The 13,130-nt window shown below is 37.5% G+C and overlaps 1 protein-coding gene across 4 annotated transcripts in view; it reads right to left on the bottom strand.

Moving 5' to 3' along the window:
- Positions 1-13,130, bottom strand: part of CADM2 (cell adhesion molecule 2) — a 701,199-nt gene that overhangs the window by 115,510 nt on the left and 572,559 nt on the right. For all 4 annotated transcript variants that reach the window (XM_052794467.1, XM_052794469.1, XM_052794468.1 and 1 more), the window contains one exon: positions 9,244-9,414. In XM_052794467.1, coding sequence (XP_052650427.1) covers positions 9,244-9,414 — 171 coding nt within the window. The remainder of the gene's footprint in view (positions 1-9,243; positions 9,415-13,130) is intronic.

Here is a 13,130-nt window from a genome sequence, read left to right as displayed (position 1 = left end):
CATAGATCATCTAATATATTCACATTATATCCATGTAGGCATTCATCTTATCAAATACAATGCAGAGAAATTTTTTTTTTAATCCCTTTTATAGTAACTAATTGTTACTTAGATTAGGAGCTTCAAAAATCAGTCAGTGAGTCAGTCTTGGGGATACTGCTACTGGGCTGTCTGTAAGAGATCATTATTTCTGGAACCTACTTCCTTACATAGAGAAAGGTTTACCATTACAGGAAATCAGCTGCACTGCCTTTTTTACATCATTACACTAGTTTTCTGGTCTTTTCAGGTAGATGAACTAACTTGTTCTCTTTCTTATGTCCACCTAAGAATATCCTACAGTGGCTTGACTGACTTACTGTGGGGATTTCTACTGATGACAATGGCATGTGGCCAGTCATGACCAAATTAACTATGTGACCTCAAAAACCTACAGTGAGCTCTGTAAGGCTGTGTCCCCAGCCTCCCCTCCAGAGAGGGCACAGTTGTTAGCCCACCAGCGCTCATTAATTTTGAAACGTCACCACACTGACCGAAGCTTGTGTCTCCACATGGCAAAGCACTGTGCGGTTCAAACGTATTTGGAACAGGTTTAGGGACAACCTCACTGTGCTCCATTTCCCAGTGTAGCCATGCCCTCTGTCTTTTCAGTCCTTTTACCACAGGTTATCTCTATCCTCTGAAATGGAATTATATTTATTTTATGTTTATTTCCTGAACGTCCTACTTTTAATATTATTAAATGTTCCCTCCCAAACTTCCTTTGAAACCTTGAGCCCTCTCTTAAACACATGACAAGGAAATGGAATAACCTGCCCACACCATATTTTAAAGTTTCTATGCAGAATAGACAAGCCACTCTGTGGCTTTTTTTACAAAATATTTTAGAGAGGAATAAATTATATTAGATTATATTTCACTTGTAAACCATATTTGAACATAAGCCTCCAGATGGGAAAGGTCAGGATTGTACATTAACCCTTTGAACCCAATATCCCCTTTTGAAAGATGAAAGTTTGGCAGTAAATGGACCTACAAGTTTTTGAATTATTTTGCATTTAAATCATGGTTTTCTTATTTTCATCCATCATTAACCTAATTGATCTCATTTAAACATGCAAATTGTGGCACTGAACTTTCATGTTCAGAGATATCATTCTTTACTGTTTACAGTAGCTATCCTTTATGTTTCATTTGTTTCAAGCATTCACTAATATGAAAAGCTTAAACAAGATAATTTTACTTATTAACATTGTGTTTACATAATTATTGAGCTAAATAATTAAATAGAATAACTTCTTACTTACTTTTCATTCAATATGAAGAGGTGTACATGTACTAAAGCTGTATCTTTTAATTTGCTTACTTATTATTTCTATTTTTAACTGCATCTTACACTGGTAAATATGGAAATATCCCTCGTTTAAGGGAGAGAGAATGGAAAGCTGGCCACCAAAGTATTGAAATGAGGCATCTTTATTGTCCATATTAACATTCACACTGTGATTCAGGAATAAATAAACCAAACTGTTTGAGTAAAACACCAGAGGAGTATCTCAACACAAGTGAGTCTTGGGTGGAAACCTGAATGTGTATAAAGGGTCAACTTATCTCGCAATGTAACAGGGAGTCAACTGGAAGATCTTGACATTCTCTCATTCTCAAGGTCACAGCAGTCCAGCAGAACATCTTCATTGAAAGAGAAAAGCAGGAACACCACTCAGTTGACCTCTAAAGGATGGGAGCATCAGTCGCAAGAGACAGTACCTCTCTTTCAGACTCAGGTAGCCATTTAAGAAAACATCTAGCTTTTCCTCATGAGCTTTTAAAGGATTTAAACAGCTGGCATATTTTCACTGAAGTGAAGGAAATCCCTGCTTGCTTAGGCTTACAGAGATTGTCTATTATCAGAGAGGGAGGTTTTCTGAGACACCAAGGTCCTGTCTGCACATCACACAGAAAACATAACCCTCTTGCTTTTTAAGCAGGAACAAAAAGTGGCTTTAATCAGTAAGACCATCTAAGTTGTGAGATGAAGGGTGGATAGAGAAACCCACTTGAAAAGCTGAGATCTAAGAACCCAAGGTCCAGGACTCCTGTTCTGTAGAGATGGGGTACATCCTGAAAACAATATTGCTATAGCCAAGCCCAGGTGACCAAGATGCTTGGTGGTATCTTACACTAACCAGCTACTACCCTCCATTAACTCAGGATGGGAAGTATACTTCATTGCTAAGGATAAAGGACCTATGTAAAAAAGATCCCTGAGACAGGCCAGTGCTGGAGCAAAACCCAGCACTCTTTGGTGTCTGAAGCAAAGACATTGTTCTCACAGCACCCACAGTCCTGAAAAATCATTCCAAAAAAAAAAAAAAAAAGTTCTGGGTTTCCCTCTTGTGACCTATTATTCATACCTGGCTTTGTCAGGTATGCTTAGCAGAAGGACTGATAGGAGATGACAGTTTGATAATGACTTAGTGACAGCTGTATGATGATGACAGCAGACTGTTTCCTCAAAAAAAGAACACATAGCCTAAATGTGTCTTGTTCCCAGAGCTGTGTCTACGAACTCTGAAGAATAAAGCATTAAAGCCAACAAAAGCATTAGGAGTGCTTCGGTTTGGAACAAAACAATTCTGTTTCCTCAAAGGGAAATTTTCTTTGCTATTTTTTATGAACAGTATGCAATAGGATGGGCCATGCCAGAGAATGTGCTGCTGCATCTGTGCCATCATGTTACTCTTGAAAGAAGGCTTAAGCTTGAGATATTGGCCACCTTCCACAAGTTCCAGAGGTCTCTGAGGTATCACAGTTCCCAAACACTCAAATTATTCTAAGATAAAATGGTTATAGCAAGAGAGCAAATTGTGCTAATTTGAAACAGAACTGCAAAACCTTGGAAGTGCAAATCTCAAGCAAGTTCTTTCTTTTATGGCCCTAGAGAATTATGCCCTTGGAAAATCCAGGTCTTTCCACTGTATCAGAAGTTATAGGAGAATTGCATGCTTAAGCTTATTGACTAAAGATACAGTTAGATAAACATTTTCTCTCATGGCAAAGCCAGAACAAGTTTCAGTTCTTACAAACACTCCAGCTATTTTCACTCCTGACTCAATATACAGTTTATCTGTATTTATTTGAGCTGGCTTAGTATTTTGGGGCCTTGTTAAAAAATAAATGAAAAATTGGTAGGCTGTGACACCTCATTATCCTAGTCAGTAAACTATTTTCTGACTCTGGCGGTGTATCTCTTGCCAGACTGTCCATACAAAGATGGAGGCAGTGTGTAATCATGCCAAAAATTCCCAGATTTTACTTTTAGCTAGTGTGTCTTTGAGGGTGTCACACAGCATAATGAAGAGATTGTCATAAGCAAATGAGAATGACCAATAATGCTGTTGACTGCTCAGAAACCAAAAAAGATCAGCATCAGTGAAGGAAATTTCTTCTAACTCTCATATTTTCTTCACTTTGGAAAAACATGTTCTCTGCCTAGACAGTACAAGCTACTTCCGAAAAAGGGAACTGTGTCTTTGTTCCTAAAGCATGGGTACCACCTAACTCCTGGGGAGTTCTGGGAGACATACCATAAAAAACCCCCTGCTAATTAAAAGAAATAATTCTGAGGCCAAGGAAAAAAGGAGATAACTCACGCCAAAGTGCAAGAGCAAAAAAGTTTTTTAAGCGCAAAGTTGAGCAAAATAACTAAAGTGAGTAAAATAAAGCAGCACACTAAAAGAAAATTAAAATCTTAGGTCTTAGTTGAAGAGCTTCAAAAAGACCAATGGTCTGCCTCAGCCACGCAGTTGAAAGAAAATGAACGTGACACATATTTTACCCATTTACAGTACAGAAGGACCATATGTAGGCAACAGGGAAAACTGTCCCTCTCCCCTCATAGTTTATCATAGCTAAGAGGTGTTCAATTTTGAGTCCTTTTGCATGGGCACACTTCTGCCCCTTCTGAGCTACAAAAAGACAGCAAGTCCATGGTTGAGACAGTCACCCTGAACAGCCACTTAACATATTTTAAATGTAACTGATTCATTAGAACTAAACATTAAGATTTAAGGAAAACACCTTCTTTTCCTCTAAATACTGTTCTGATGTGCAACTGTAAGTGTTTTAGGCATTCTTTATAGACAAAGGGTCTAACAGTCAACTATGTATGACCTTTTTCTTGCCTTTTTTTTTATAATGCCTTATTTCACATAGTACTATATGAACGTATATTATAATATATACTATATTTAATATATTATATTTTCTCATATTCACACACACATATATATCACATTTCATACATTTTCACTTATTTTTGTTCAGAATGTGTAATTGTAGAAACTGTGTTCCAACAAAAACTTGAAACCAGCCAGGTAAAAATAATGGGCTAAACTCTCTTAGCATCAGGTAATGTAGCTCTTTGACAAAATTACTCTGCTTTACATCAGCAGAAATTCTAAACCCATCCTGTTGTCAGAGAAACCTCCGTTTGTTAATACACCAGAAATCACAGCAGTACGCTGTTGTTAGACACACACACACAATTTTCTACATGGCTGCACAAGTGCATTGCTGATTTGCTTATCTGTAGTCTGCTGCATTCGAGGCATTTTGTTTATTTAATTCAAAATCAATAAGTTTATTTCCCAGGCAATAATTCCATCATTCTCTTGGAATGGCTGCCTAATTTTAAAGTCAAGTTTGGACGTTCATTGCAAAAGAATCTAGTAACAACCCACAAATGAAGAAACAGCCTATTACACAAACAGTGTTGGAATAGCCTGTAGAAGGAAGTTAGCTGATGGCTATACACTTGTCAGACCAACAATTCACTGCACATCTGTGTCTGCCAATACAGAATTTACTCAAAATTGCCTCTCTAGACATTTCTTTACATAACACATATTTAGCTTATTAGTGCTGTCATTTGGGAGTGTGGTCAGCTTTTGAGCAAAATCTCACTGAGTCCGTTAGCACGGATCACATCACAGCTGCCATTTTAGAATCACGATGATTAGGTTTGAAGTTCAAATGATTTGATTTCACTTTAAAGCTTCAAAAGCAGCCTCTGGGGCAGACTTACACAATTAATTTTTACTGAGGTCTGCTGGGTAATTTACTGTAGTCAGAGAGTCTTCACTAAGGCAAGGTAATTACCACTGGGTAATTTTATGGCACTCTGTTCAGTAGGAAGCAACGTGTTGGCTGGCTTCTGCTCAGATAAGACCTGGAGGAAGGTGAATATGCTGCTTCTGGGAAACAACACGTGTCTGAGACATTGAGGAGGGATGAACAGAATTCATTGACTTCCCACATGTGGGCCAGAAGTTGTACTTGCCCTCAAAATGTTTTTTCAGGAGCGTGCACGAGGACTTATAGTATACAATCTCCCAAATATCGTACTGAGAAGCTTTCAAAATTGACTACTGCACCTGTGATTCTTTAATACAGGAACAAAGAATGCATTCTTAGTTTAGCTCGAATGCAGAAGTAAACAATGCAATGAAATATCCCTTTGAGATTTGTATTTATCGCTTACAAGAAGCACTTCCTAATAATCAGTGGCAGCTAGTCTGACAAGCAAACTTCAGAGTAAAGCCACAGGGGATACAAGTCTATTTTAGGTTTACTGTTGACAGTAAGGGTCAGAGGAAAAATAAACTCAGCAAGCAGTGTCATGCTACCACAAGCCTCTGCTGGCCAAGCAGAAACTAAATTATGGCCAAACCTTTCAGCACAACTGAAAAACTTGGCCAATTGGGCTGCCCTGCAGTGCACAGAGAATGTGATACAGATGAACAGGATTAAGCAGAAGTGAGACATAACATAAACTAGTGATAAAGAAAGCTCAAAAGATTGGAGGAGCTAATTATCCCACAGTCTGGAGTGCGGTACAGTATGCTTACCCTAACAGCATCCCTATTATTTTAATATTTGAAGTCTGCAAAATTAATCTGGAGAGCCCTGTGAAAACAAGGACTGATCATGGTCTCCTTCAAGACATCCTTCTTTTGGTCAAGCTATAAATAATATAGGTAATCTACTTCTGGACCTAACCATTAAAAAAACAGAAAGGAGCAGCAGGAGGACTCAGACATTATTTCTATTACATACACTTATATAAATTAAAAGAAAATAAAAACTTTTTTATCTGAAAAGTTGTCCTGGTTTCAGCTGGGATAGAGTTGATTGTCTTCCTAGTAGCTGGTACAGTGCTTTGTTTTGAGTTAGGTATGAGAAGAATGTTGATAACACACTGATGTTTTCAGTTGTTGCTATGTAGTGTTTAGTCTAAAGTCAAGGATTTTTCAGCTTCTGATGTCCAGCCAGCGAGAAAGCTGGAGGGGCACAAGAAGTTGGGATGGGACACAGCCAGGGCAGCTGACCCAAAGTGGCCAACGGGGTATTCCATACCATGTGACGTCCCATCTAGTATAGGAACTGGGGAGTGGGGACAGGGGGATCGCCGCTCGGGGACTAACTGGGTGTCGATTGGCGGGTGGTGAGCAATTGCACTGTGCATCATTTGTACATTGCAATCCTTTTATTATTACTGTTGTCATTTTATTAGTTATCATTATCATTATTAGTTTCTTCTTTTCTATTCTATTAAACCGTTCTTATCTCAACCCACGAGTTTTACTTCTTTTCCCGATTTTCTCCCCCATCCAGCTGGGTGTGGGGGGAGTGAGTGAGCGGCTGTGTGGTGCTTAGTTGCTGGCTGGGGTTAAACCACGACAAAAGTTTAGTCCTCAGCTTCATTTCATGTACTGTAATACTACTGGGGAAAGCTGATTTGATTGCTCTATCACACTAATAAAACCTAAGATTTGTGTAAGGGGAAGAAGAGGGAATAAAGTATATTCCATATTGATATCGCTGCTGATGGCATTACTGGCTTTCATTTTGTTAAGTTTACTTCCTATTAAAGTTGATGATAAAAGCAGCTGTGTGGACTCATAAGCACCTCTATCTACATCTCTCCATGGACTCATTACAAATATCTTTTTCATATAGTCTCATCGTCTAGGACAGATTTAATTTTATTCTATCTCTCACTAGGCATAAATAAAAACCTGTCATTCCAACCATTGCATTGCTTTCCTTTTTCTGTACCATCCACTGCATCCACTGGATGCAAACACAATCCTATAATTCCTACTGTTCTGTTGTTTTCCTTTTCTTTGCTTTTTTTTTGTTTTGATGAAGCCACAAATGTTTTTTCCATTGTCAGGGGCTAGTTGTTTGAAACAAAGACGACTTTTTTACTTTCAAGCATAATTATACAGGACAGAAATGGCTAGACAATTTATTATTGCCCTTTTTTTCTAACCTGTGATGATACATGGATAATTTGTAAGGAGCATCCATGTACCACAGAAAAAATTCTTCTTATTTTAGGAAGGTGTTTAAAAACCAAATGTAGTTCTAGTGGGTGATGCCCAATCATTTTGCACCCATTCTCTGCCAAACTGGTGCTCATCTGTGCTGTTCTGTTTGACTATTTTAAGGTACTTGCTTATAATTCTCCCATAGCTCTCTGCTGATCTGAAATACCCCTGGGACGTTCAGAACACGTACCCTACGGAGCAATGCCACACTACTTGGTTGTGATTTTGGAGCCTCCAGGACATCAGATTAACAAATTCTCCTGACTTTTCTCATGAGGTCCCATAATACATCTGTTTTGTCAGCACTATTTTTGAACTGCTGTCAGGTGGCATTGAGGATATATTGGGTCAGCTCACATTGGGTCCTTTGAGCACGCCTCTCATTAATACAAATAGGATGTCTCTTATATGTTTGAAGTCTTATGGATTGATGGAAAAACATCAGCAGCTTCCAGTGACTGCAGTAATACCCACAACGATGTAAGTAATACCAGGAGAATAAAATCAAGGGGCCCTGTTCCAGGGCGATGTACTCCATTTAGAGTCTTTGGGATTGCTCTAGTAAATCATCCTTCTCCTCTTTTTCCTTCAAGGCTCTCTGCTGAACAACACCATCAGTTCCCTGAATCTCCTTCTCTTTTATAAAGTTTTCTTTAGAAACTTGCCCAGCGTAAGACTTCTGAGTATGTTGACCATGGAGATGCAGGGGGTAAGGAAAAGGACAATAATAGCCTGTTCTTAGTCTCCTTGTCACCAATAAAAAAATACTGCTTTCTCCATGGTTTTAAATGGTATTTCCACCCTCTCTTCTAAACTTGAGCTTCTTTTGGCACATTTCTCACTTACCTTTCTATGTATAATGACTCTATGCTAGTGCTGGAAAGCACTAAATTGATTGGTGGAAAATTAATGGAGCAAGCAGGAATGATAGAGAATAATTACTTGTGCATTGTGGCTTTTGATAAGTTGGCAGTCTGAGGGGGCAGTAACATAAAGCTAGCTGGCAATTAGAAGTACAGGTGTTCTGCAGAAATCCAAATAGCTGTACCCTGAAGAACGGTGGGTATAATGAAAGTGAATATGAAAATGTCATCTGATGGCGAAAAGGTGTTCTCCTGAGTGTCTCACAGTTTATAAGTGAAAAAAAATGGACTCAAAGGACAACATGACTTCAGAGTACGGCACACAGATACATAGGCAGGTTCATTCAACTTTGAAACAATGCATTGTGGAAAACATCAAGTTTCCAGAAATCCTGTTGGAAAAAATAAGCCAATATACAGAGATACAAAACAACTGAAGTTTGGATTATCTAGAGTAACATCCTGTAGAGACAAGGCCTAAAAATAAATTCTAAAGGGCTTTTCCTCCTGGACATGTGTTGCTAACCGCATTTCACCGAGTTTCATTAGCAGGACTCAAAGTTATCGAGGCAGTCTGCTGTGAACTTTGCTTCTTCGTGCCCTTGTTTCAAGTTTCTAGATACTTTCAAGGAAAATTGTGAACTACTATGATCTTGATTTTTAAGAACTCTTTCACATTGCTACAGTGATAAACAAAAAAGACAAATGCATTTCCTCCCTACCGTTTCTCAAAGCAAACCAGGAACTCAGTCCCATAGTGTTTTCACTGGTAAAGCTCTCACTAAACTTTTTAGAGTTACTCCTGCAAAAACAAAACAAAACAAAACAAAAACCAACCAACCAACCAAATGCAAACCAGAGAAGCTGGTAAAAGGAAGACGTTATCTATCTGCACAATACCAGATATTTTTATAATTTTCCCACAATAGACACTCTGAAACAAAACAAAACTATAAAAGCAAGGATATATAACATATACTACTTACAGTGTATTTCTAGAACCTGCATTGCTATCTGAGGTGTAGAGTTTAGGGACTCATGATCTACTCTGCAACTTACAACTGCACCATCATCACTGCGATCTGCTAGGAAATCCAGCGTGCTGCTGACTGTGAATGTTTTACGATTCGCATCTTCTTCTTTTAAGTATTTCACATCTGAAAGAAGAAATAAACAAACAGTTTTATCTCCAATATTTATAGGAAAAGTAGTCCAGCATTAGACAGCTAAATTATCTATCACACTTGTTGACAAAACATGTCTTTCATATCTGTATCGATCTCTTTAAAACAAAAGTAATTAAACTGTAGTTATTCCTCAGTTTGGTCTGATTGTCAGATCAGGAGACATATATTGAAAAAGAAAATTTTAAAATTGGTTATGTGATACTGCACTCAAACAGAAATTCCTTTAATCCTTATCTCTTATATGTTTAGGTCCAAATTGTATATGAACTTTCTCTGCAGTTCATTAGAAAAAATGTGGTCTCCTCCCACCCTCGCTTCCCTTACGTATTCACAGTGTCACTAAATTTTAAATTTTCTAAGTCCAAGCTTATAATCTTTTATAGTAATGCAATACATGGATATTACTGAAACCATGTGAACTAAGGGTTGCATGCATGTAGTCACATTAATCCTGTGCTTACTTTATTCATTGCTTATTCTGTTGTTTGGCTACAATTATGCTAATTTATGAATTAAACTAAACCAAATTATAGCTATCAATGGTGATGAACAACTGTAGATAGAGCATGTCATAGTATTTACTGGAATCTACAGATAAGTACCAAGAAGACTGGAAATAAAATTACTTCAGAGACCTTCCACTCACTGCTTTATATCACACTAAATTGGCCTACTGCTTTTGTGCAGATTCAGTTAAAAATCTTTCACAGTTTTCAGCCCAGATACTAGAGTGCGGGAGCTTACAGCTGTGCTTAAGAAGTATTCAACACAGCTCAAGGTTAAGGTTCAAATTCAGAAAGTTTTGTTGTAGGACATACATGTTAGATCAGAACTGAAGATCCAAAAGACTGAACATTTATTTTTAAAAGTTTTAATATATTAGCTGCAACATGAGATCTTCTTACACATACTTTAGAATTGTTTTTCTTGGTTCCCAACCACTTATAATACTTATTGATTTTCATTTATTTCAGCAAAATAGGAAGCTCATTATATTGATTTGTTACAATGAAAGCTTTAAAAGACATATATAAGCATATATATTAAATTACACTGAGATTGCATATGTCTTCTGTGTCCTATAAAAAGTGAGAGGTTTCAGTATTACAAATTATACTAAATCCCATTAGAGAAGAAGATGACCTAAATAAAATTTCCATGAAATATCAATTTTAGAAAGCAAGTCTTAAATGGCTTAAGCTACAGCTTTTTATATTAAAAATACCTCTGAAATCAGAAAGGTGGTCTTTTTCGTTGTCTCCAGATAGATGAAGACACTATGTAGTTATATGATTTCTATTTTTCCGTAAGAAATAATTATTTCTTGCATACAAGCATTTTATGCCTGTTGGTTGCTAAGCTTCAAGAGATTTCAATTTCTGCCACGGTGACTATTAGTATTGAGGGAACAGGAGGTGACACAAATATTGACCAGGACTAAAGCAAAGTTATTATAATCAAACAACAAATGTCTCCACTAACATTTAAAGCAAACACATGAGATTTTGTTCCCAGAATTAGGTTTCCAAATTTAATAATAAGCACCTCCATAGATAGCCTTCTGCTTATAAGTAATGTACACATCCCTTTGCTTACTGACTTCAGGTGGAGGACAGACAGCTCCTGAAAACATCAACAACTTTAATCTCAGTGAGAGGTTGTGGATGCTTAATCCTTTAGAAAAACAAAAGCAGTTAATTTCCTAAACGGATGTTTAGAAGCCTTTCTCTGGACATCTATTGTTTGGAAGAGTTCAACTCTTAGAGATAATTACCTCTGTAAAAAGGATGGTGATACTATTCTATAAACTGTTGACATCCTCATCAACAGAAATACTTAGCTTGTCCACTTTTATCAGCTGTATCTTCTTAGATGTTTATTCATAGCAAAATGAAGGTGTGATTGCAATATATGCTAACTGAATGTAAGCCCACCGGGATGTAAGAGCAGTGGAGATCAGGTACTAGGTATGTTACCATATGCTAGTATTCAGAATATTTACCCAGGGTTTTTATAGAATTTTTAAACATGTCTACTGTAGTCCATTATTTTATTTATTTTCTTGCTACTCCTCTGTCTCCTAAATACCCCCTTGAAAAAAGATTTTTAAAAAAGATCCATTACAGAGGCACTTTCTCTAGAAATCACTATAATGAAACAGGTTGGGGGGTGACTAGATAGAAAGTAGCTTTATAGAAGAGGAACTGGGGGTTTTGAGGACAGGTTGAACATTAGTCAAGTGTGCCTTTACAGGGTTGAAAGCTAAAAAATGACTGTCCTGTGTTAATAATAGCATATCCAGCAAGTCAAGGGAAGTGATTCTTCTCTATTCAGCACTTGCGTGGCTGTATTTAGAGTACCAGGCCCAGTTTGGGGCTTTCTGGTATAAGAAAGATGTCGACAAACCCGAGCAGTTTCAGCCGGAAGCCATAGAGGTGGTCAGTGGAGGGAGCATACTATGTACAAGGTCAGCTTAAGATAGTTGAGTTTGTTCAACCTCAGGAAGAGAAGACTACAACCAGAACAAACTGCTGCCTTCAAGTACCTAATGCATGGTCATAGAGAAGAAAAAGCCAGAGTCCTCTCAGAGTTGTACAGCAAAAGTTGAGGGGCAATGAACACAAGTTACACCAAGGCAACTTCTGATTATGTATCACGAAATACCTACATATAAGGAAAATTCTCCACAATAAGGGCTTTCAAATACTGAAACATCTAGCCCAGACAGACTATGGAATCTCTGTCCTCGGAGATTTTTCAAAATTGAATTGGAGAAGACCCTTAGCAACCTGATCTAACCTTTGAACAGAGGCTGGGCCATATGAAATCTAAGGGTCAACTATGGGCCCACCTCTATGACTCTGCCAGTTAGGTGCACATACAGGTATGCTTGTATTAACTAATACTACTTTATATCTCATAAGTGTAGATGTTTGATAGTGAAAATAATAAATAGAAATGATAGAATGTCTATCATTCATTGTTCATTGCTGTTTAGTCTGGAGAAAAGGAGGCTGAGGGGAGACCTTATCGCTTTCTACAAGTACCTGAAAGGAGGTTGTAGTGAGGTGGGTGCTGGTCTCTTTTATCAAGTAACTAGCGATAGGACGAGAGGAAATGGCCTCAACTTGTGGCAGGGGAGGTTTAGATCGGATATGAGGAAAAATTTTTTTACTGAAAGGGTTGTCAGGCATTGGAACAGGCTGCCCAGGGAAGTGGTTGAATCCCTGGAGGTATTCAAAAAGCGCATAGACAATGCACTTCAGGACATGGTTTAGTGGGCATGGTTGATGGTTAGACTCGATGATCTTGAAGGTCTTTTCCAACCTAAATGATTCTATGATTCTATGATTTATAAAAGCACATACTTGTAACATCCATGTAGAAACACCCATCTTTTAAAAAGACAGTTCTGCTGGTTTTACAAGGCAAATATAATTTTTGTTTACATTTAAAATCGAGTTCTGAAATGAAACGGCCTTGTTATCTAAAAAAATCTCATCTTCATTTTAGAGGCTTACCAAGACAAAATGTTCAGTGCCTCTCTGAATTCTTTGTGCATACTAAAAATATATAAATTAATTCAAAATGTCTTAATCTGTTGCAACAAAACAAACTGGTATTATTTTATTTATTTTTGAAGCCAAATTTTGCTAGGAAAAAAAAAAAAAAAGAAAATCCATTTA

Source organism: Harpia harpyja, chromosome 8 (genome assembly GCF_026419915.1).
Source record: "Harpia harpyja isolate bHarHar1 chromosome 8, bHarHar1 primary haplotype, whole genome shotgun sequence".
NCBI classification, from domain to species: Eukaryota; Metazoa; Chordata; class Aves; order Accipitriformes; family Accipitridae; genus Harpia; species Harpia harpyja.
Note: the sequence above shows the minus strand (reverse complement) of the source record. Positions and strands in the feature narration are given on the sequence as shown.